Source organism: Scaptodrosophila lebanonensis, unplaced genomic scaffold (genome assembly GCF_003285725.1).
Source record: "Scaptodrosophila lebanonensis strain 11010-0011.00,11010-0021.00 unplaced genomic scaffold, SlebRS2 tig00001412-arrow-pilon, whole genome shotgun sequence".
In the NCBI taxonomy this organism is placed as follows: Eukaryota; Metazoa; Arthropoda; class Insecta; order Diptera; family Drosophilidae; genus Scaptodrosophila; species Scaptodrosophila lebanonensis.
The window spans coordinates 4,149,448-4,174,983 of NW_022060739.1; the positions used below are offsets into that span (position 1 = coordinate 4,149,448).

General features: G+C 39.3%; 3 protein-coding genes across 8 annotated transcripts in view; 2 read left to right on the top strand and 1 right to left on the bottom strand.

Annotated features, from left to right (window-relative positions):
* The window catches only part of LOC115631696 (1-phosphatidylinositol 4,5-bisphosphate phosphodiesterase classes I and II), a 73,405-nt gene extending 69,992 nt beyond the window's left edge, over positions 1–3,413 (top strand). For 3 of the 6 annotated variants that reach the window (XM_030528521.1, XM_030528519.1, XM_030528518.1), the window contains exons 14-17: positions 451–919; positions 984–1,370; positions 1,440–1,584; positions 1,985–3,413. In XM_030528521.1, the coding sequence (XP_030384381.1) occupies positions 451–919; positions 984–1,370; positions 1,440–1,584; positions 1,985–2,251 (1,268 nt within the window). In that variant the 3' untranslated portion in view covers positions 2,252–3,413. The remainder of the gene's footprint in view (positions 1–450; positions 920–983; positions 1,371–1,439; positions 1,585–1,984) is intronic. The other 3 variants (XM_030528523.1, XM_030528522.1, XM_030528524.1) reach the window with 3 other exon arrangements.
* Positions 3,414–5,901: 2,488 nt separating this feature from the next.
* LOC115631509 (equilibrative nucleoside transporter 2) lies at positions 5,902–9,153 on the bottom strand. Its single transcript, XM_030528274.1, has 7 exons — positions 9,020–9,153; positions 8,556–8,948; positions 7,921–8,221; positions 6,936–7,409; positions 6,789–6,874; positions 6,534–6,730; positions 5,902–6,472 (listed from the first exon to the last, which is right to left on the bottom strand). The coding sequence occupies exons 2-7, from the start codon at positions 8,844–8,846 to the stop codon at positions 6,361–6,363; spliced, it is 1,461 nt and encodes a 486-aa protein (XP_030384134.1). The 5' UTR covers positions 8,847–8,948; positions 9,020–9,153; the 3' UTR covers positions 5,902–6,360.
* Positions 9,154–21,284: 12,131 nt separating this feature from the next.
* Positions 21,285–23,360, top strand: LOC115631143 (60 kDa heat shock protein homolog 1, mitochondrial). Its single transcript, XM_030527813.1, has one exon. The coding sequence runs from the start codon at positions 21,332–21,334 to the stop codon at positions 23,225–23,227; it is 1,896 nt and encodes a 631-aa protein (XP_030383673.1). The 5' UTR covers positions 21,285–21,331; the 3' UTR covers positions 23,228–23,360.
* Positions 23,361–25,536: the final 2,176 nt, after the last annotated feature.

The window sequence follows — 25,536 nt, forward strand, 5'->3', positions numbered from 1 at the left end:
GTGAGTAGACGAGAGAAGTGCCGATAAGGTGTTGCCATAACTACCTTGCCGAAGTTCTGGCAACATAATAGCCATGTGGAATGGCATGAGGATGGGGTCTACACCTTCCTTTTAACTTATAATTTCATTAACTTTCTGGTAGCTCTTGAGTTGAATTTTAATTTACTGTTCCTTCTTTTCTTTCTACTTTTCTTTTGTATGTCATGTAACTTTGGTTATACTTTGGATTTTGGATTTGGTTAAACGCACACGCACACCCCCAATACCACCATTATACACTACAACCACAACCACCACCACCACAACCAACCAAACCACCAACACATTCTCGGTTGACGGACACACAAACTGCACCCACTCTGCCACAATCTGTCTCTGTTCTTGACTTCTCTTAACTCCCCTGTTCCAAACAACGATCCGAACTTGCAACCCGCAACTTGACCAACATAGTCGTTTTCGTTCAAGTAGGTGGCCAGAAGAAGGAGCTGCGTCCCGTGGAGTCAATCGCCATCTCGCCAAAGCATCGAGCCAGCATTTCGGCAGCGGCCGCCATGAGCGTGGAGGCTCCTAGCGATCGCACCGATGCCGGCGGCGGTGGCGACAATGTCTCCATTGTGGCCCCCAGCATTCAGCATCAGCACTCCCTGGATCAATCTGTAAGCATTTCCATACGTCAAGTCGAGTCCTCGCAGTTCGATGTGGATCTGGTTATAGCCGAGCCGCTGGAGAAGTTGTTGGACCACAAATCAGTGAAGGAGAAGCGATTGGAAATGGAGAAGAAACTGGAGTCGCTGCGCAAGAAGCACGACAAGGAGAAGGTGAAGATCGCTGGCCAAAAAATGAGTCCCCTTGATGGCGGCAAGAAGCCCAAATTTGCCATAACCAACAAGCTGGTGAAGCGTTTGAGCAACAAGAGTCTGTAAGTAGCTGCTGGGATATGGATTGTGGGCGTGGCACCTGCCAGACGACAACGTTGAAATTAGTAATTGTCTTTCTTCAAACAGCGAACCGGGCGTCGAAGTGCCGCCCTGCCCCCTGGATCTGGGCGATAGCAGCGAGGACAGCGCAGGGGGCGATGCAGATGCAGCAGCGTCGGGTGCCAGCAGCCTTGAGGGCACCAATCAGGCGCGACTGCTGAGCGCGTGCCGTGAATACACGGCCCAGTACCGCGAACTGCAGGAGAAGTATCATGAGGCCATTTATGCGGCCGCCGAGAAGGTGCTCAAGAACTCGCAAACTAGTCAAATGAAACAGTTGAAGGCATCGCTGGACAAGGTCACCGAAGAGGTGATGCATCAGCTGCAGGAGGCGCGACGCAATGAAGTCAAGAATCTGGCAGCGATACATAGGGATCGCGACGAGCTGGTCAGGTAAGCAGGCCCCACACCTCTTAATGCTGATGTTTCCCCATAAAATATGTTTATTAATTATTTTCACAGAATGAAACGCGAAGTGGCCAGCTCTGTGGTGGAGCGAGGAGTGGCCGAGCGTACGCGTCTGAAGCAGACCTATGAGAAGCGCACGGACGAACTTCAAAAGCAACACGATTTTGTGCGCAATGCTTTGGCCGAACATCGCTCCAAGGTTAGTTGAAATTCACTGCTCAATTCTCCATATATTGTGATATACTAGATAAGATCAACCAATTAGGTCTTCGGGGTCACCAATTAGCTATGATTATAGTTGTAAAAATTATGGAATACAAGTGGCAATATGTATTTTTTCTGATGCTATCAAATAAGCCTCGTCACCTATTTTATACGTTTTATATCTTTCTGTCTTGACTAAACAGCTTGCGAAAATCAAAAATATCCTGTGTCAGTATCGCAGGGGGTCATCAAATGTTTATTTGCTCAGCTTTTAGGTGCAGTGTTGACTCATGGCTAATTAGATTGAAATGTTGCATTGTGTTGATTCCCAATTATACACTTAACGTTTAAACCCGATTCTTGAATAACCCAGCTCTCTGCTTCCTCTCCCGCAGGCTCGTCAAATACTCGACAAGGATGCTGAATCTCGTAGCTGTGTATCGAGCAATGGTTTTCTGGTGCTCTTTCACGGACCGCATCATCACGGCTGTTCGGCAGCAAGCACCGTAGGCCCAGCCTCGGGAAACAATCTCACACTAAACATTGATGGTGCCGCTTTGGGTGGCGGTGGCGGCGTTGGCGTTGGCGGACTGGGTGCTACGGCTATATCGCCAGCCAGGTCACACAATAGCATTGTTGCGCCGTCAGAAATGAAAACGTAAATGCATTTGTGAGATCGTTGTCGCCATGCCCCAGGTCTAACCTCCAGGTGTATCTCTCAGTATTTGCGCGACAGTTGTTGTTTTAAAGTCTCTTTAATTGTAGCGTTAAGCGAGTGCTTTGCACGGCACCCAACTATATTTATAGTGTTATCGTAGCGCCTAAGTCGAGGTTAACTTTACGAAAGGTAACTGGGAAAAGCCCAACCGAGTTTTTCTTACTGATCAAATTAGCTGTAGCTCTGTCTATCTCCAATTCTCTGATTCTATCTCTGCAAATGAGTACGCAAACTGTCTGTACTCGTGTGTACGAGTATGTGTACTATATATTACGATAATGCAACTGTCGGTGTATTTAATATACATATACTTATATTATATACTTAGTATGTGAAGATATATATGCATATATACTATACATAGATATCTATAATAACGTACGAGATGTCTGTACGAACCGTGCGGTTTCTTCCTATCTGAAAACTCTTCGCTGAAACTCTGAGTGTCTAACTTATTAAGCATAATTTATTTTTTTAACAAACAAAACAAAAACAAGACAAACAAAAATTTAACAACAAACTGTGCGCATGCGTCGCAGCCAAAGCAGCCGGACGAGCTCGAATGCAATGAATATTTTGATTATGAATTAAGTATTTTCGGAGCTATGGAGTAATACCATATTTATTTTCCTCTGGCTGCGTCCCATGCCTCGGTTCTACTATTAAATGTGGTTGTGTGTAGTACTTCTATATCGATTTATTTAAACTACTATGTCGCATAATTTATATTATTTTAATGCTATTGTATTTAGTTCAAGCTTAATTTGTAACTGCAAACTGCAAACTACGAACACGCCTCATGCACGCACAAACAAGAAATGGGCTGCTCAATTGTATCGTAAGTTGTAAGTAAGTTGTCGATGATGGATAGAATCTCGTGGGCAATCGGAGAAGCCCAAAGCAATGCGCACACCCGAGTTTAGGCCAACGGTTAGTCAAATTAGTTTTGTTGGTTTAGGCCTTACTATACTGTACCTACATACATATCTATTTATTTCTTGGTTTTAGTCACTATTTTTATTTAGTTTTTAATTTAAAGCTGATGTTAATTTTACACTTACCTTCTTGGTCCCTCTAATAAAGTCTCTGTCGAATGTTTTCCAATGCATAGTTTGTCTTCTATATTACGAGTATATACATATGTATGTATGTATGAATTTATGATTATGTGACTTTGCCTCTACCTAACGCACACACACACACAGACGCACACACTAAGCGCCCGGATGAATGTGCACGTCCATGAAGAAAACCGAAAAACCGAAAAACTTAAAAACCCGAAAATGCGAAAATGCGAAAACAAAAAAAGCAAATAAAAGCGAAGAAGAACCTACAACACCAAATACCAATTGGCGCTGCAACAGTTTGGGCTGCACTGGGCCGTTCTGCGCAGCGCTTCGCAAACTGTGCGTGCGCCTCTATCGACAATCAATCAATAAATTTAAATTAAATTAAATTTACACACCTAATTACTAACATAGAAGGCCCCTTTGTTGTAAACCAGTCACATATGTTGTTTGTTTTTTTTTTCTAGATAAACCCAAGCTGCCTTTTAACGAAATCCAAAATTCAAGCATTAAACATTAAATAGGCAAAATTTATGTGTACTTAGCCAAATAGAACAAGCAGACGTAAATCTTAAACAAAAAACAAATACTAATGAATATGCATACATGTAATGAGAAAATCAAAATACAAGTTGAAAAAACATTTCACTGGACGGCAGAACCACCTTAGATGTTGTAATTTCCTATTAACGAAAACCTCCCCCAAAAAAACAAAAAGAAAAACATAAATCTAATGCACAAATCTTTCGAGGTAAAAAACGAGAAGCATATAAATGGAAAACAAACTCAAATGTTACTCGAACTTCCTGTGTAGAGAATTGTGAAAACCCCCATTGATGTTGTAATTCGAATATGTGTTGTAGTTGTTGTGAACAAAATATGACAAGGAGAATACGCAAAATTACGTAGCATAACTAGTGAAAAGCAATATGGAAATATGGAACAAGAGGCCATTGGTAAAAATACAGAAATAGGTGAATACAATGTATAAGTATGTGTGTTTCCCCATAATCGTCGTTCGTTGTCTATGCGTCTAATCATTCATTGTCTATTCGTATGTGTATGTTATGTAATTGGCCATGCAAGTGAACAAACAAACAAATACATATAGTAATATATAATTAACAATTTAACACAAATTGTATACATACCATTCGCCAAGCCGCAAATGCAACAAAAACATTAACATTACAAACAATTACAAAAAGCAAATGAAATAGTTTTGGTGTTGTATGTCAAAGAGCATAATTAATTGTAATAGTAACTGTATCTGTGTGTTGTTGTTGTAGTAGTTGTGCTGCCTCTTAGTACGCTTATTAGTGTTATTATTATTATTATTGCATTGATTTGTTTATGCACGCCATTTGATTGCAATTTGAGCTCAAAAGCATTTGAGAGCCAATACAGTTCCCCTCCCCGCAAAAAAAGCTGAAGAATAAACCCTTCGCAAAACAGGCTTTAATCTATGTTCGTTGTTGTTGTTGTGTGTTATCATTAAGGTTTTCAATATAATATTCACAATAAAACAAACAAAACATAACTATACGAAATAATTGAAAAGCAAAACCGGTGTTTAACACCAAACCAACTTATAAGGCGATAAGAGAAAACAAATAAAATGTCGTTTCACTCATTAAATGTACGTACTCGAGTTATGGAATTTGGTGGCAAACAAACGAATTTGTTGGCGAATAATAACGATAAATGTTTAAAAAAATACCGAAGGAAAAATAAGAATTTGACTTTAGCGAATATTAGCAAAATAAATGTTTAGAAAATCCTAGAGTTACATAAACACATGTATACATATACATACATACAACATACGTATTTGAGCCCAGTTGTTACAATTTGGTAAGGCACTTAAGAGAAACCCACAACACAATTCCAACTGAAGTTCTCGGTGTATGCAAGAGTTTACAATAATTTATATAATAAATAATTACTTAAAAAGCAAACACAGTGCATGACATGTCAGGAAAAAAACACATTGACAAATATTTGAAAATCGATTGGAAAGTAACGGACTATGGCGCCATCTCAAATGGGTGCTGGCAGTGCGGCCAACAACCCCCATACAAGTTCACATTTTGCGAAATAAAAAACCAGGCAAAGATAAATGAACAGCAAGTAAAGCAACTCATTAATGTTTATACGAACCAAATAAAAGTTGCATATTATGCGATGGTGTGAATTTATTTCTACAAAATATTGTTGCATGCTTTTGGGGGCTGCGATTTAAGTTCAATTTTTTGGCGAGCTGAGATCTTTGGCTAAATATTTTTGACAGACTTTTTATTTTCAATTTTCACGATTGGCATTTGGCATGCACTGTTATTTATAAGAATGAAATACTAGAATTAATTGTTAAAATGTTCATACAAACAATAAGAATTCATTGAGAAACTACAAATTGTAAAACATATAAAAAATATATGGTAAATCCCTAAACAAACTTTCGAACTGTGTGTCTATAATGAAAATTCATTAGAGAGACTTAAATTAAAACTGATATAAGATTCATAAATAAAATAAAACTAAATTTAATGCAAATTAATCCACATTGTTGTTGTGATCAAGAAAACTGATTAAAATAAAAGTTAACCATCATAAATACACAATTGAGAAAAAGACTTACATTATTTAGCTGCATAAAACATTCCCCTTTATATTACACACTTTATCAATTTAAAACTTATCATTACTTAAAACATACGTTTACATAAAACGATTTATAGATTGGCAATTTGGAGCATTAGAATTGTTATAATCACAAAAGATCACAACACTTTTCACTTGATAGCGCAAACACGAGAGCACACGTGGAGCTCCGGTTATAGAAATCATATAAAAACTTAATGCCCAAACAATTTCAACTGACACAAACAATTTTCGCTAAATAATTGTTAGACAAAACACTTGCAGAATATTTGAAGGCACCATTAAATTTTGCAGTCAGATTGCAGTAGAGTCTTTGCTTCGATTGTCACAGCATTTGAACAAACGCCATGCTGAGCAAGGAGCCGAGGACCATGCCACAGCTCAATGAGGCAGCCATTATTGAGGACGCCAGCTCCTTTTCGTGTTGCTTGACGCGTCTGAAACGGTTAGAAGATAGTGTTGGGAATCAACTGTTAAAACACTAACAAGTGAACGTACCTTGGCACCATGATGAGCAGGTTATTAGTAAGGTAGCCGTTGGACAATCCAAAGACTATCATCATAGAGATAAATGCGGCGTCATGCTTTATCAGAATGGGTAAAAAGTAATGCTCACTAGAGTTAGAGCACAAGAAGAAAGGTACAAACAGGACACGCACAATGGTAAATAGAAATGTGGTGTGCCGATTTGTGGGCTAAAAAAAATGATTTCAATTACTACGGGAATTTCCTAATAGTCGTGGCATTACTTACTTTATCCCACCAGCCTGCCAGCAGACGTCCAAAGTAATCGCCACAATTGAAGAACAAGTAATTTACCACGGGCATGTAGTAAATGTCTAGAAATCACCCAGCCAGTTATATGGTGAAAATAATATAAGTTAGAGTAAGGAGACTTACCGCTCCACGCGCTTTTGCTGCCATAATGCTCCGACTGCATCAAAATTGTGACGGCCGGATACACCGAAAGGGTTGTCGCATACAACAGCGCCAGGGTAATGGTCTGCATAAATATCTTTCCAAGCACATGGCTCATTATCGGCTCCAAAGGCACGCCTATATCCTCCTCACGACTATGCGAGGGCGCTGCTTTTATTATTTTGTACTGATCGCCCCCGTTCAGGTAATAATTGAAGTACGGCTGCCGTACCATAATAATGTAGCAAACAATGCAGAACGAGATGAGCACGATTCCCAATATGAAAAATATGAATGCAGTCGTTTTGGGTTCCGTGTCCAACGCCAGCACAAGTATGAAGGCCAGAGCGGTGATTATGCCTCCTAAGGCTTGGCCGCTGACCACAGCAGTCATATATTCGGAGGGAAACAAACCGGCTATGCCGTACAAGCCCCCAGACATGGTAGCAGCGCTTACTGTAAAAATGAAGAGATTGTTTTAGAGCAAATATAATAAAAAAAACTAGGGATTATAACTGAAATGGGAATTATAATCAAAAGAACTGCTCGGGTTCGGAAAAACTATAACTTAATTACAGTAAATAATGTTCAATGAAGTCAATTCATTCAATTTAAATCCTGAGATCGTGCGCTCAAAGTCCAGCACTCTTCAATTATTAAACAATACCCTCGATAGGTTTCGCAAAACTACGAGTAAGATACCATCTGATGGTCATTCTAGTACAATTTTGCAATGAAAAAAAAAATGGATTATTTCAAAAACCCGCCGAAATACTGACCGCTTTCTCAACTACTTTTCCGAGTCAATAATCTATAGTTATGTTCTAATCTAATCACATTTGATTATAACTATAAAATTCTGTTCAATAAATTATGACTAATTCCTGTTTAAATTACAAGCCCTTATTGTTGTCATTTTAGAAAGAATTTACACATAATTAAAACTATAAAAGTGATTTCAACTCACTATTCAGAATGACGACAATTATGAGCGTTATGAGAAAGAACTGCTCCTGCCAATTATCCGTGTTGATCTCCACAAAGGCAGTCGTAATACCAAACAGTACCAGTATGGCTGTGAGCGTGCCCAGTAATTTGACGCCCAAGGAGACATGCTTGCCGTAGACAGCGTTCAGTATAAGGAAAGTGGTGCCGGAAATGGTTGCAGTCAGCGTCAAATCGCATGTGAAGCTCTTCTGTAGGGGCGTCAGCTCGTCTAGGGTGTCCGTCTCATTCAGCGTGGTATTGCGAAATTTGTACTTCCAGTACTGCATACATCATAAAAAAGAAGAAGGCGAGAAAGTTCGCATTAGAACAGTTGCAATAGAGATAGAGGGAGTGGGTAATTCGAGCTGCTAATGAACGGGGTTTAGTGACTCAGCTCGTAATTCATGCAAACAAAGAAAAGCAAAAAACGATAACAAGAACAGAAACAACAATTAAATAATAACAACAATGCATTAATAAAAAACAATGTCAAGCAGATAAGCAGATTTTAGAAGTCGGGTGCGCGTTCTCGATGCGGGTTAGATTGTCGCATAAATGGCACAAGATGCTGGTGCACTGTTTTGCATGATTATGGAAAATTCCACAAGTACTTACATCCTCTGCTGTAACGAAAAAGTTCCAGGGCGTCATGGTGCCAATGCCCAATAGGTAGAACACAAAGAATATGAACGTAGCCCCCTCTGCGGGTGCATAGGTCAATTGTATTTTTTGATCCGGCTCTTCGGCGCACAACTCTGGCAAATGGTTCAAGCAATCCGATCGATCCTCATATTCGCCATCGCTGGGCATTACGGCGGCCACAAAGCCACAACCGCCGCCGCCCAAAATCTCATCATCATCATTGTCATTGAGTAACTGTTGTCGATCATCATCGTTTTGATTCATGTGTGCCGCTTGAGGGGTTGTTTTGGTTTATGGCCTTCTTGCTTGTTGCTTATTTTGATTAGGGCGATAAATACTGCATCAGCTGTTCGCTCTGTGGTGCACCTGCAAGGCGCAATAAACAGTTAGATAATTACATGCATGCTGCAAGTTCCACGACAGTTTCATTCACGTACTATTTTCACAATTTTGTCGGGACACCCTTGTTGTTGTATTGAGGCAGTGCGCCATTCACGAATAACTAAACTATTAGTTTATATCATTTGAGTGGTTTGCAGTTCTTCAGACCATCGCGTTGCCAACTGTTGAACAGCTGGTGTGTTGTGCTGCCAACCTGTTATTGACAGCACTGCCATTTCTCCCCACACAGTGCTGCCAATTTAAAGGTTATTGTGAATGACAAGGGTTTAAAAATTGGCGCCAAACAAATCTGAATGCAATTGCAGCAAATAATTCAGATTAATTAAAATTGTTCATAAAACAACTCCGATCTTAGTTTAGGAAGCTTCACGTCGATATATTGGAAGCCTGCTGCTTAATAGCACGTATTCAACTACAAATTGTAGTTTAATTGGCAACAGCCACAACAACAGCTGCAGCAGCAGCACCAGCAGCATCAGCAGGACCAACAACAACATCAGTGCGCACGGTGATGATGAATATACGCAATTTGTATTTAATCAATAAACACGCCCCGCAGTGTTTTAAATCAGCGCTCAGTGCCGCTTTACGGCTTAAACTTAGCGCCAGCACTGAATGTAGATCCTTTGCACGGCTGCTGCAGTTAGGAAATTTTAATTGGATTTGCATTCGCAGCCGTCGTAATCGTCGACAGCACACACACACACACACACACACATTTATTCTTTCCATACCTGTTTCGATGGTAACACACGCTCTCACACACACGAACTTCCGCTGCCGCTATACCTTTGCCGCCTTCAGCTTGAACATAAATTTATTTTTAATTTACTTATGCGCGAATTTCATTCTGCCCTCCGGTTGTTTGATTTGCGAATTAAGTTTATAAAAGGCAGAAAAATGCGCTGACTCGCCGACTCTCCGACTCGTTAGCGTCGGCAAATTGGAGACGACCACTTGGTCGTTAGCTGACGGGAATGGAGGATTGTGTTTGTCAACACAACAAATTTGTACAGTGCGCGTACTTAGCTCGGCTTCTTACCAAATTAGATTAGTCAATAATGGGCCATAAAGCCGGTTGATCAGCTCGAGAGCAAGGAGAAACCTGTTGACTCACAGCGAGGCGTGTCGCTCATTAATTCCAAAAACAGAAAAAAGAAAAAATCTCGTACATATGCGCCGACTAATGCATCAGCTGAAATCAATCTACAGCAGTAACAGGCGACCATCCGCTGTTCTTCTAAATTGTTGCCTTGTAGCAACCTACTCCAGGCCCGAGTAGGAGTCCGAGTCGTCGCCACGGCCACACACTCAGCGTCTGTGGCAATTTAAAAATCACATTAAATTAGTCAGCAAGAAATCACCGCAACGAAACCATCAACAAATCATCTCAAATTAAATTCATTCAAAAACTTTAAATGGCCGGAGCGCAAAACCAACTTGATGAGTAGCAAGTCAGCCAGCCAGTCAGTCAGTCAGTCAGTTTGTTACACACTCATATATAGATATACTACATAAACAGACTTATGCATAAATACATGCAAGCATAGTCCCATTCATACCCGGTGCGAACGAGTAGCACTTTCCAGCGGCCTCACAGTGGTCCCGATTTTCGATCGAGCTGCACAAAAGTCTACTGAAGATTGTACATTTTTCCAATATTATTAGTTTTTAAGCTTAAAATATATCATACCTCATCAAAATTAAAAACAAATAGGGTTAATTAATCAAACTGTGATTTATATAACTTAATTTTAATTTATTTAGGTACAAAGTTGTTATTTATTTAACGATTTTTGTGTTTCTCCTTTTTTGATTATAAAATAACATTTGATATCGAAATTTTAAGCTTTTATTTACGAATTTCTTTTGTATTCGATTGTGATTCCATGCTATATTTTATTTATATATCGAACACCAAGCCCTTCTAAAAATCTATACTATAGGTATTAATGCATTCCAATTAATGATTAAGTCCAAGCGCAGTGTATCCACATTGTAGTTCTGAATTGCTGCTTTATCTAACTAGTTTTCCGTTTGGATCCACTGTGGTTCTGTGTGAGCTGAGAGAGCGGCAATTAATAAAAATGTAAATTCAATTAAATTTATATGACAGCAAGCTGTCAGAAGAGCTCAAATTAAAAATTACTAACAAGACCTGTTCTCTGGCTGCCAGCTTGAAGCAGCGATCGCCTGCAACTTCTTGGCGGGTTTGATGAAATAGCCTTGGGGTGTATTCGCCATAGCCACGCTTAATTAAAAATCCGACAACTTGCCACGGTCCACCGTCCACCGTCCACGTCCGAGTGAGTGCGCGCGCGCATGCGCACAGATTCTCATTTGCGAGACTTCAATTTGAGTGACGTGCGTTGACCACCCGAAGCGAAAAGTCAACTTGACTGCAGCTTTGCATTTTCCTGCTTGATTTGGGCGCTGCGTAGTCCAACATAAGGTAGCTAAGTGGAAGTCAGTACTGGTTGTAGTTGCTGTTGTTGTTGTTTTACTGTCCGCTTGTGCATGTCAGGCAGAGAGCCAATATGAGATGAGAAGTCTGCGCTAATGGCAGCGGAAGCGGCAATAAACAGCAGCGTGGACAGGACGAGTAAGCCGCCTAATAATTAATAAATTAAAAACAAACTAACACGCACACGCACAAACACACACACACACACAGGGAAAGACGCAGACAGCAGCAAATTAGCCTTGCACACAAAGGATAATCAAATGCTGATTTATACCAATTTTAAATGATGTGTCTGGCGCGACTTGGATGTGGAGTTGGAGTTGGTCCTAGTCCTGGGCACCGCTGTCACTTCCGGCGGCAACTGACTGGGGGCGCCAGCTGTGTGAGGTCCTGAGCTGAGCATGTGTGTGTGTGTGAAAATTAGTAGCTAATTTGCGCTGTCATCATTATGGGGGTTGTGCAAACATTCGTTTCGTTTCGGTCAAGGCAGTAGATGCGTGTTTGTTGTACGGTTAAACTAAGCTATGATGAATTTTCAATGAGCTGAGAAGTAGAAATACTTTTACAAGCAGCTGACGAAATAAAGAGAACCATCGAACAACTCGCTTAAATTATACAGAAAAGCAGGCCGCTACAGAAAGACTGAACTTGTTGTATTGAGCAGGAAAGTATATTGTTTTGGCTCTCTCTAAAAGTAACATACAGATTTATCTAGTAGTATAAGCTTTTCTTTCTTTCCTGTTCCTAATTAGTTCAAAGACATCAAATATTTAAATCAGGTTGGCTTGGTGTCCGCCTGTTCTCAATTTTAAGTTCATAAAACTGAAACTCTTCTATATGTATTTTTTCACACTCAATGCGAACTATTGATATGCACTGGATGGAGCTAATGCTAGAGTTTAGCCCCCAATTCCTACCTAATACATATTACTTGCATAAGCACAGCTAACTTCATAAGTTAAGGCTTTGATACAACCTATAAGTATGGAATAAGTTTGTTTACATATATTTTTTATTTCAAGTATCAAGAATTAAAACTCAATTGACATAAAGTTTACAAATGTAGTTAATACTTATGCAAATTATAAAGATTTCTAATGCAAATCAAACGAATTGTGAATAGTTCGTTGAATAGAAGTACACCTATAAGCAGCAATACATATATCTATAGGTATAGTGTATAGGTTTTAGGGCGTCTACGAGGCCGTTTTCTTTGGCAAACATGAGCACTATTTGCCTTTCTGCCCGAGGCTGTTGGATGCGGCGTGTCCAGCGTTGATTATTAATTCGATTTTATGGAATCTATGGCCAACAAAAAATTTCAAATCAAAGTAAAAAACACAATGCCATGCCATATTTAAGAAGCTAACGATCTTGTGAACAATCAATTAAAATATTATTTATGCATATTCATGCCAGCCCACGCAGCGAATTCATTAGATAATACGATATGGAAACTTTGTACACACATACGAGTAGTAATGATGTATAAACACAAATTTGAGGGCGTGTCTGGGCATTTAACAGCATTTGAATGCTGTTGCGCATAATTTGAGTTAAAATTGGTAATGACCAACATATTAAATGGGTAATCGTTAATGATTAAAAGCTTATTATGTGGGTTGGATTTGAATTTGTGAACGCATATGTATGCAAAATCGAAAGACTTGGGCAACGAACTTTTTTCGAATACCATACCAGACCAAGGAAACGAACAGGCGGCACAGTAAATTATTAAATTCATAATTCCACCCAATCGATAAATAAATGCAAATGCTAATCAAATTAATTAAAAAGTAGCCAGAAATGCCAAAACAATGATTAATGAACAGCCAAGAGTTTGGCGAAAAATGAATAAGCCGCTGGCAATTAGCCGCTTGTGAGTTGTGCGAACAAAAAACTCATATAGATTTTAGTGCTAATTTCGTTTCCGCTCGTTTTGGCCCATTCATCTATTCTTTAAGGCATACTATATATAGCATATAGCATACATACAGCATTTTTCTCTCTCCGCATGGTGCCCCGCAGACGCCCAGTTTCAAAATCAATGCTCATATTGTGCCGCGCGCTCATGGCACTGCGAAAATTGCTCTAATCAAGTGTCTGACCCTAGGCGCACCTTTCTGCCTCATGCACAAAATCTCAAAATGAATGGCTTTAATCATATTAGGCGCAATTTTCTTGGGCCTGTACGTGCGCACATTTATTTCAGCGCTTGCCGACTGAGATTGATATTTTTTGTTATTTTTGGTAAATTGTTTCCAATTTCGCCGCAGAGACATTTTGTGTGCGAAAATGAAGAATCGATTTTGCGCAACCGCAGAATTGTAATCAAGTTTTTGGCATGGCACGAAATAAAAAAAGGGCGGAACTCAATTTTCATTTAGAGCGTAAATTATTCGCAGAGGTTCGAGTCAAATAACAAAGTCGTCTTCAAAAGTACCTTCTTTAAGCTACCAAGCAAATAGTATATATATATATATATTAGGCGTACGATCCCCCCTCGAGTCGAAGGTGTTTACAAGACATTTCTGTAATTTGATTAGATTTGTCATGTTTGTATTGACATAAAATAAAAGAAATAAATAAAATAACATTACCAGCCATGACCAGCTGGGAATGTGTAAGACCCAGCAAAAGATCAGTTTAAGGACACAATACTTGCCGTAGTTATCTGGAAACTAATCTAGATTTCAGTACTCATCAAAACATCTCACTTTCTCTCTCTCTTTTAAAATCTCCAATAAAATAAATCTATTTATATAAACTATTGAAATAAATTGTATATAATGAAAGCAAGTGTCTATTATTGCTTAACCTTAGTTTTAAAATTTAAAATATATAAATAAAGCAATTTTATTTTTAAACAACTGGTTTTATATCATTTACATTTCAGTTTGAAAGTTTCTAACACATGAAGTCATTGAGAGAAAAGTATTTCCTTTGGATTTTGCTATTAAGCACGCTGCCAGTTGACTATTGTAAAATTATTTCCGTATTAGCTGTATCTGAATTATAAAACATATTCACAGTTTTGTTAGCTGAAAATAAATAATTCTGAAACTTTTGTTAATAGGGACTTGCGGAAGCACAAAGCGTTCTTTAGACAACCCCCACTTACATAAAATTTATGCTTGTTACATATTTTAAGTCTTAGTTTAGTAAACGCAATAAAAAGCTTTGCTCGTTATATCTTTAAAAGACTATATTTTCATCATTCATAAAAAAACATTATCACTTACGTTTTAAGTATAATAATTTGTTTGACTTAGTTGTTTATGTAATTTTGTTATTAGAATATACAATTTATAAATACTTCTAAATATAAAATTATATACAAACTGGAAAATCTACACCAAAATTCCATCAATTCTATATTCACTTCTAAGTAATTCTGTTTGCTATGATCATAACAGGCTTACACCTTTTCGCTCAGTGTGCGCATTGTATTCAATTACAAAACAGCTGCAGCAGCTGTTAAATAACATTAATTTTCGTACACACTTACATTTCAATTGAATGCAGACAACAACAAAAACAACAACTTGTTAGCTGTAACATACACCGGCAAACACATACACACTTATAAATGTATAGTTGACGGTGCACTTGTCAGGCTCAATAAAATCAAATTAAGTGGCTCTTTGCCAAAAATTAAATTGCAATTTTGCAAACAGTCGATACAATTCATTGTCGCCTACACTTTCGAGCTACGCCCTGCCACGCCCCCGCCCCGCATAGTCACGCGAATTGCACAGCAGTCGTGCAAAATATTTCGCGCGCCACTAATCAAATTTATAGCAACATAGAAAACGATAGCAAAAACTTATTCAATTACCCACTTTGGGTCGCATATGCATTCAAATTAAATTATGTAGCCGAGCTGCAGCAACAACACCAACAACAATAGCAACAAAAGCAACAACGTCGTCAGTCTTGGCAATGGCAATTACAACAAAAAAGCCGCCAAACACGGATCGCGTGCAAAAACAATTTAAAAAACAATCAGCTCTGCCAGCAGCGACCATCAATGGCACCATAAAAAGTTACCTGTCTATGTCGCTGCTCGTTTTCGCCTCGCCTCGGTTCGCCTTCCCGCTCACACGTACACCCACATTCATGCACACACACACACACACACACACACACACACACACGGATTTGTGCATATGTATGTATGTATGTGGGCAGGCCACTTTACATCACCGGTAAAAGTTTAAGTAAACAAAGTAGAGTGGCGCTCGTCGGTTTGGGGCTGGCAATGCCACACCTCTGAACGGTCTTCTAATTTTCTGATGAAGTTCGTAATGCGTACTTTTAGATCCGATAACTTTCCCCGTTCTTTGACCAATTGGTTATATATAGTGTAGAGAATTATAATATGAGGTTTCGAGGTAAAACATTTATTCTTAAGTTTAAATAGCAGCACAACAATCATAAATTGCTTATCATAATAGCGTTTACTAGTTATACCCTGTACCCAAAGGGTACAAGGGTATATTAGTTTTGTGCGAGTGTACATGTAACACACAGAAGGAGGCGTGGCAGACCCCACAAAGTATATACATTCTTGATCAGCATGACAAGCCGAGTCGATATAGCCATGTCCGTCTATCTGTCTGTCCGTCTGTCTGCCCGTCTGTCTGTATGAACGCAAGGATCTCAGAAAGTATAAGAGCTAGAATAACTAAACTTGGGATCTAGATTCTCCTAAGCCCACTCGCTCCCTATTCAAGATTTTCTATAACTCCCGTAATTCTTAGAATTTGGTAAACACATCCAGATACTGATTATATATCCAATTATCCGTGTTCATTATGATAGGTTGATCAGGAAGAAAGTTATAGCCATATAACCACGCCCAATGCACACATACATACATATGTACAAGTACACAAACACTCATAGAAACGATTCTGATGTAAATGTAAATGTATGTATGCATGTATGGAATATTTTATATTTAATTTAGTTAATTAATTAAATAAAGTTAATTAAATTAATTTAATTAATTAATTACTTAAATTAAATAAATTTATTTTTTTGTGGGGTGGTACAGGGTATTTAAGAGTTGTGCCTGCTCGACTTTAGCATTCCTTTCTTGTTTTTGAATAAACTATACTGAAAACAATTTCAAGCGATTTAGCTATTAATATTATTTAAAAAGGATAACTGAATTATTTTAAATTATATTATAAGTATGTGTTACATCACTATTTAAAATAAAAAAGTAAATAATAAAGTATTCAGTGATTGGTTTATTAAAAGCCCTGAATATAGTACATGATTTTTACAAACTTAATAAAATTAGGTTCTAAATGAATCAATTGTGTAATAAATCGAATTCTATAATATCTATAACATCTAGCTTAGAATATTTTCTTTATTCTATCAGAAGTTTTTTTTACAATTTCAAAATAGTTTACCCCAGCTTAAATAGTTTCGAAAAAAACTATTCGATGTAACCAATTTTGAGGTCCTTTATCAAGACCGAAATCTGGAGTAAATTACTTGAAATTTAAGCGAAAGAAATTTTTTTCAAATTTATTTTATTCACCTATTTATATTCAGTTCTTTGTTTATTTTAGAGTACCCTTTGTTTTCCACTTCCATCTCCTTATTGACTAATTAATGATTTGTATATTTTGAATGAACGAATATATTTAAGAAAATAAAAACAACAAAAAGTATAATATGATACAGAATAATATTTATATCAGCCGGAACCCTCTGAATAGCCAAACCCTAACATAGTAATTTTCGCCAACTGAAACCGCCTTTAATGTGGGGAATTTCACATAAATTGTTTACAATAACAACAACCTCATATTTCGCGTTTTCTTTACCATTCACTTATTGCCCATCGTTTGCCCTTCTGCATTCATTCTCAAGAGTCCCAGCTTTGGTTTGAGAGCTTTTGCAGGTCATAGGTGTGTCGGAGACGCCCAACGTTGCTTCCGCTTTATTCGATTCATTTTGATTTCATGTAAATTGCCTGTCGACGACAACACCAACGTCACACTCAACTGCATGTGTGTGTGTCTGTGTGTCTTCAGTGGGCCTGTGTGTGCGTGAGCCTCATATTGAAGTCGTGCTCCGGCCTCCGATTGGTTGGCCGTTGAATGGGGCGGCGTCGTTTGTAAGTGCCGGAGCGCGAGAGAAAGAGAGCCAAAGAATGCTCCCTCCATTACACTTACCATCTACCGTTTACATACTCGTACAGAAAAGTGTGAATGTGTGCGTGTGTATATAGGCACAGGTGTCGTCGCTGCGATTCGGATTGACTAGAAAGGCAAACATTAAAAGTGGTGTACTAGTTGGTTTTTGCTAAAATCTAATAAGGGCCTTTTAAACTGTATAAAAGTTTGTTTTTACGCCAGCACAGATTTCTGATGATTACTAGAGCGACGCGTTGGGCGAGCCGACGGTTTCTGGTTCATAACCGCAGCTCTTTTTCGCCATTTGATATAATCGTATTCATTTGTAATTCATTCTAGTTGTGTGGACACAATACAACATGAAAATAAAACAAATGGCTATAATAACAAGGTCTAATAACAAGAACGACTAGGGAAAATTTGATTGAGTCTTGATTGAGAATTTAGTTACGAAAAATTACATAGCAAACACTAATCATCTCATTATCGTATACTTTCTAAAAACATGTATTTTGTTAAAAATGTTATATATTTTGTTTAGTTTTTGAATTTACATTTATTTATAGATGCCTTTAAGCACCACTAAATAAAAATATATTGTAATAAATAATCACACCAATAAAAGGTAATGTGCATTGCAAATTTAGGACATTTTTCCTACAACACACAGTGAAGGATAAATAGTTATGGATCTGATATTGTATTGTAATAACAGCTGTCAAGGGCGTACTAGAAAAAAATTTTCTATATAAAGTCGACCACACGTTCATTATTATGACGCACTATTTCGCCTTAAGATGGATCTGCGTTGGATTTGTTGAAGTTTTTTTCATCGACCATATGCATAAATTATTTTTTAAATGCATCGGGCATTATTTAATCAAAATTTTAATTTTTTGGCCCCCCCTTTGGTAAAAGCTGGCTACGCCCTTGACAGCTGTGGTGCGGACATATTTATATAAGTAGAATCCGTCTACTTTTAAAAGGCGTCCCTAACATTTTTGAAACTCAGCCGCCTATTAAGAAATACAAAGCTTCTAGAAAACATACATATCTTATACAGGGTGCACCATCTTTTATGTCGGCATGCAAACATTGAATATCCTTGAAAATAAACAACCGATTTGCAAGTATAAGATATTTTTATTCAATTTGGTTCTGTACAATTTCTTGAACTGAGGTTTTCAACACTGGTATACTCAAGTCAATCGGTTCCCTAATGACAAAGTTATTCAATATCTACATACCGACATAAAAGATGGCGCACCCTGTATTGGCGGAGCAACAACTTTCACAATGAATATCAAAATGTTCGCTTCTTCTAAGTAACAATCAGCAACAATTCAAAACAAATCAACAAAATCCCATCTTATTTAGAGTTCTATTGATTTTTACAAATACCTATATAAATCAATATGTTATTAAAAACCGAAAATAAGAAGAATTTAAATATTATTTAAAATATTGTGAACTGTTTATAGATCGATACAGACCACGTTCCTGATATACTTGTCTCCAAAATGCAGCTTAAGAAGGCAGTTTGGTTTTTTAATTTTTGCGATAATAACGCTTTTGGCTTCACTGAACTAAATTATAGAAGCTTTCTTTTATATCTTTCACCTACACATTTATATAAGCACAATTGATAGAAACACAACAGCTCATTTAAAACATGAAAAAGTATCTTCTGCACAGGTTGTACTGAATCCGGACGCCTGTAATGCTCATCGATCTTACTATCTTCGATGGAAATGCGAGCCATGCACAACCCGTTTCGCAGTTGGACCATGGAGTCTGTCTATCTTTGGCTGCATATGTCGAGTGTATGTTGACTGAATGGACGGCTGCTGAAAAGGTTGCTCCGTGAAGAAATAGATCGATGGATGGATGGATGGTGGGATGTCAGTCAGCATGACAATCACGCGTCAATTGGTGCTGCTAAGTGAGATCCAACTGCTGTTTTGGCCCGAGCACCATAATGTGGCTAAAGGCTGCTGCTTGTCACCGTTGATAAGTTGATTTGGTCGCTGACAGAGTCGCTACTGTCCCGGGATATCCTTATGGAGGCGTACAAGCAATCAACAGTCTCCACACAAAAGGAAATTCTCGCCAGCGACGACAACTTGGCTGAGACGGTGACTAATACAACTATGAAGGCAACTATCTACGCTTATCTGTGCCTCGGAGCATGTGTTTTGGTTTGTGTCGTTAGTTTTATGGGTTTTCTTGTTGCTGTTGTTGTGCGTATTAGGCGAGCACGATATCATAAACTCAAAGCTGTGATAAAACCATTAACAATTTATTAGTGTGTTCGAACAGCGTCTCGTGACGTCTGGTGGGTCCCTACATGACTCATGGTATCTGTTTGATTGTCGGGCCTTCAGGGGATGGGGGGACATGCGTCAGTTGGATCAATAAAAAATACTTTGAATTCTTATCAGCCTAATCTTATTTGCGCTTAGGTGACGCTGCCGCTGATGATGGCATTGCCGATGGCAACTCTGCTCGCGCTTATCAGCCTCCAATTCAATTAAGCGAACAATCAATTATGATTTGTCACGCGAACACTAAAAATGCCAGAAACTGCGACTCCATGCCTTATTCCTTATCAAAGTACATCGAGCCGCAATGCCTTTGCCTTTATGTTTGACATTTCTTAATTATTGATTCTATGTTTTCGCTACCTTTTGAAGATTGAAACATATGTTGCGGCGGGCATATACCAAACGGAAATGAAATTAATTGGAAAAGTGCGTAGCGTCATGGGACCGCTACTAAAAATTATGCAATTCACACGTCAGTACAGGCGAACTTTTATGTAATTTCTTAAATCATAACGCTACAGTAGCCAAATAATTTATATTAATACTTGCACGCTTGACCCTTTTCTCTTTGCTGTAGTAGTAAGATTAGAAAAGCCAAGTCACGCAGAGTCCATTGCTATTTCCACGTCACTCAACGAGTATGTGCTCTTAAGCTAAGTAGGAGTACCTTCACTATGTTGAGCGTTTCTCCAAAGAGATATCCTGCAGGAACACAGCTCCCAAAGTGCGGTTGATTGTTCTTTCGAAGTATAAACTAGTAACAGAAAAGGTGATGACTGAAGAAGTCTAAAAGAGAGGAAGTTTTCTTCTCTCTGATATGAACAACCATCATCTCATTCGTTACTTGGGTAACCATAATTCTAGGTAATTATACAGATTTGCTCTTGTTTTGATTTAATTATGACTTAGCCTCCCATTCAGCTAGATACATCACTAAAAGTACCTTCCAGACGTACAACCAGTAGCAGGTGAATGGAAAAAAATGTCTCTTACAAAATACTCTACAGTCAAAAGTATTAATACGATGTTCTGATTGATTAGAATTGACAATTGAGAAACATTGACATTCCGTTCTACCATGAACTCTAGAAAATCGTCAATTGGCAGTGGGTTCAATATTCAATGTATTTTTCACCGTACCCGTGCGACCTATCCAATACTCTAGGTATGTTTAAAATTTGATTACCTCATCTAGCTAAAGATTTAAGTGCCTTGTTAAAAATTTCGTAGTTTGTATATGTCTCAAGAGAAGCTGGCTTTGAATTGAAGCTCATGTATGCATGCCAAAGTCATAATTTCTTTGAAATTCATTGCGAACAAATCGGGGGAGAGTAAAAAAGCTAGTTTAAAAGTTTGTAACTAAAATTAAATATTCGCTTTTCATTAAATATACGTTTTACTATGTTTCGCTCGTGTGTCCGCAATTCCATCCATGCCAATCGCGTTTTTCTACGTCACTACTCCAAAGATGTTCGATTCGGTCCGGAGGTACGTGCCCTGATGATACGTGGCGTGGATATCCTGGCAGACGCCGTGGCTGTAACCATGGGACCAAAGGGACGCAGTGTGATACTGGAACGTAGCTGGACATCGCCGAAGATCACTAAGGATGGTGTGACTGTGGCGAGGGCCATTTCGTTAAAGGATTGTCACATGAATCTTGGCGCCAAGCTAGTGCAGGACGTGGCCAATAATACCAATGAGAGTGCTGGTGATGGGACAACCACGGCCACAGTGTTGGCCCGTTCCATCGCCAAGGAGGGGTTCAGTCAAATAACCCGTGGCGCAAATCCCGTAGAAATACGCCGGGGAGTCATGATGGCCGTAGAAACGGTGCAGAAATCGCTAAAGGAAATGGCGACTCCCGTGCACTCGCGTAAGGAAATCGAACAGGTTGCAACCATATCCGCGAATGGTGATACTGAGATTGGAAAACTGATAGCAGAAGCCACCGAGTGTGTGGGACGCAAGGGCACCATCACTGTGAAGGAGGGCAAGCGCCTTAAAGACGAGCTGGAAGTCATACAGGGTCTACAGTTTAAGAACGGCTACATCTCGCCCTTCTTCGTGAATACGCCAAAGGGCAACAAGGTGGAGTATGCGAATGCTTATGTGCTTATAACCATGCAGAAGATCACATCGCTGGCGAAGATTGTTGGCGCTCTCGAGATGTCGCTGCGCCACCGAAAGCCATTGGTGCTCATCGCAGAGGATGTTAGTGGCGAGGCCCTCAACGGCCTGGTCATGAACCGCCTTAGACTGGGACTTCAGGTCTGTGCTATTAAGGCGCCAAATTTCGGGGAGCAACGCAAGGCGGTTTTGGGAGATATTGCTGCCGCTACAGGTGCCACAGTCTTCGGCGACGATATCAACTTTTCCAAAATCGAGAAGGCTAAAGTGGATGACTTCGGCGAAGTCGGAGAGGCCATCATTACCAAGGATAGCACCATATTGCTCAATGGCAGAGCCAAGCCGGACGTGCTCAATCGTCGAGTGCAGGAACTGAAAGATGAAATGGAAGATGAGACCGTATCTGCCTCTAAAAAGGAACTCATACGCGAGCGTCTCTCCCGCCTCACCAAGGGTGTTGCCGTGATCCACATGGGGGGAACCAGTGAGGTGGAGGTGAGCGAGAAACGAGATCGTCTAACCGATGCGCTCAATGCAACTCGCGCGGCCATTGAAGAGGGCATTGTGCCTGGGGGTGGCACTGCCTTTTTGCGCTGCATTCCCAAACTGGAGGAGATGGAGGTGAGCAATGGCGATCTTCAACTAGGCATCGACATTGTGTGCAATGCTCTGCGTATGCCTTGCATGACAATTGCCTCGAATGCTGGCGTCGATGCCGCCATGGTGGTGGCCAAGGTGATGAGCCATGTCGGCGACTTCGGCTACGATGCCATGCGCAATGAATACGGACAGCTTATTCAGAAGGGCATCATCGATCCCACAAAAGTTGTCCGTACAGCCATATCAGATGCAGCTGGAGTAGCTTCGCTGCTCAGCACCACCGAGGTAGTCATCACCGAGGTCCGCAGCAAGGCTCTGTTGGCCAAACTTGCGGGCATGGGCGATGAAAGCGATGCCATGGCTGGCATGGCAAATGCATTGGGAGGCATGGGCGGAATGGACATGGGTGACATGGATGGCCTGGATGCATTGGGCGCAATGGGAGCTATAGGTGGTGGCCTGGGTGGTGGAGCACCGCCCAAACCAGATATGAATGAGGTGGTCAAGAGCATGCCCGGCATGGAAAATGTCGAGGTGCACGACATTGATGGCGAAATGCTGGTTTAGTTGCCGATAGAAGAGACACTCAACATACTCTCTCCCTCTTACACTCTATTTAATCAAAAGTTGCTGTCGTTTTAATAATATGTAAACAATTTATTTAATAAGAGCATTGTTTGGTGCGGGTGATGAACATAAATTATTGACTTATCTTTTAATCAACTGCAAAGGAGAAAGGACTTTGTGCAAATAATTAAAGTGAAATGAATATTATGAGACATTTTACAAAACTCTATTAAAAAATGAATTCCAGAAGAACATATCATGGGACACAGCCAGATAGACGGCCAGAAATACTAGAGTTAGATGGAAAGTTATTGTAGAAGTCCTAAGCTCCCAAGTAGAGTAAAAAGGAATAAAAAAAATATAAAAAACGAACTATTTTTGCACAAGTATACAATTATGTGACTTGCTTGGGTGTTCCTAGTTCTTAGTTTTCAAATGATTATATATGAGTATGCACCTGATTGCATTGGCTTAGCAAGAAATTTCGACCAATTCCCATTTCTTTATACCTCCAAGGTTTTCTATTTCACAGTCCAAGCTGAACCTCTACCAACATAATGAAGTAATAATTATTTGGATGTCTGGAGTCTGCGTCTCTAATTCAACACTCGGCTCAACATATTTTTCGTTAACGGTCAACAGTTCACAATGCGTTATGGTAAAAAAAAAACGCATCGAGAACAGAACGGGGATCGGTTAATTTAGTTGCAGCTGCCAAACTTGTTATTTGAATGCGGATGACATGCGTTGACCTACTGAACCGGGTTTGTAATGCTATCAATAATTAAGTGCCGCAGCCACCTTCGCAGCGACAGACACAGTCAGAGGAGGCAGCTCGGTCTTAATAAGTCGCGGCTGCTGCATAAATTTTCACACAAAAAATGCAGACTGCCGCATTGCAAGGCTTGCAGCATGTTGGGCACGCAATGCAAAAATCTTGTTGCTGCAGAAACTGCAAGCAACGGCAACAACAGCAACAACGAGTGCCACTCAGTTTGTGGAACATGTGCAAATGTGCGCATGCGTAATTATTGAAACAAGTTAATTACTATACTGTGTGGAGGACGCTAGGTGCGGGTGTAGCAGGCAACCCGCTCGCTGCAGTCTGTCCTTAACTGTCCTGCAACATGGCAAGTGAATGCGCTGGACTTTTGTTTTAATATATGCAACAGGCTGCTGCAATGGTCTGGCTGCGCATTCCAAAGTGCTGGCCATCCTTTTATGGCAATCATCACAAAGATGCACAAAGGCACAATCCATGGCCACATTCACAGGTCCTGGCAGCGTGATCAAAGTGTGAAATGACTTGTTGCTGTGTGATACCCGCATACAAATTGTTTCATGCCTCGCCCCTTCCTTCCCCCTGGCTCTTTCATACTCGTATGCATTGACACAGAGAGATACTCAATGCCTTAATTAAGTTGTTGGCTGCTTCTCCTACTGCTGCTACCGCCACATCCACTTCCACTGTCCCTGCCACTGCCGCAGCCACCGCTGATTTATTCCCAAGAACCATACTTGCGATTCCTATTAAAAACTTCAGCCGAATAAAGTCATTTTAGAGATGCCAGCATGCACAACTTGTTGCTGTTAATACTGATAAAAAGTTGACAGAAAATTGCTTGTAACTAATAGCTGGGCAAGCTAATGAAATTAGTATCTCAACCACATAGTTTGACCAACTTGGGGCAAGTTCACACAGCCACAGAAATTTTACACAATTAGGATTAATTGTGAAACGTCGAGAAAATGTATTTTTTCAGCCAAAACGATGCAATTATAAATTCTTTAAACGACTTATACGCAAACTGTTTTTGAACAAAACGCATATTGTATGTCTTAAATACCTTGAATTCCAAAACGTTTCGCCAAACATAAATTGTAAATTGTGAAAGGAAATAAACACAACTTTTTATTCCTATTACAATAGAATAACAGAAGAAACTTAAGGGAATATATTTTTTGAAGGCTCCTGAATTAAAAAGTTTATTTGATTTACAAAGCAATTTTCTATCTATGAGAGAAATCATAATATTTGTATCGGTACTGGAACAAATTTCTTATTGGCAATACACGCATCGTCAAATTATAGCAAAAAAGAAAAAAATAAAAGAATACTAAGAGTGAAGAGAATTATTTTAATTAAATAATAGTTGGCGACATTATATTTGATATATAATTATTCAAAATGGAATGCAATTTTGACTTTAATTGGATATATTGGAATATCTATAGAAATGGAGAGAGTAGATTTTTTACCTTGAAAAGTACATATGTTAATCAGCAAGGCGAGACAAATCGATCTAGAT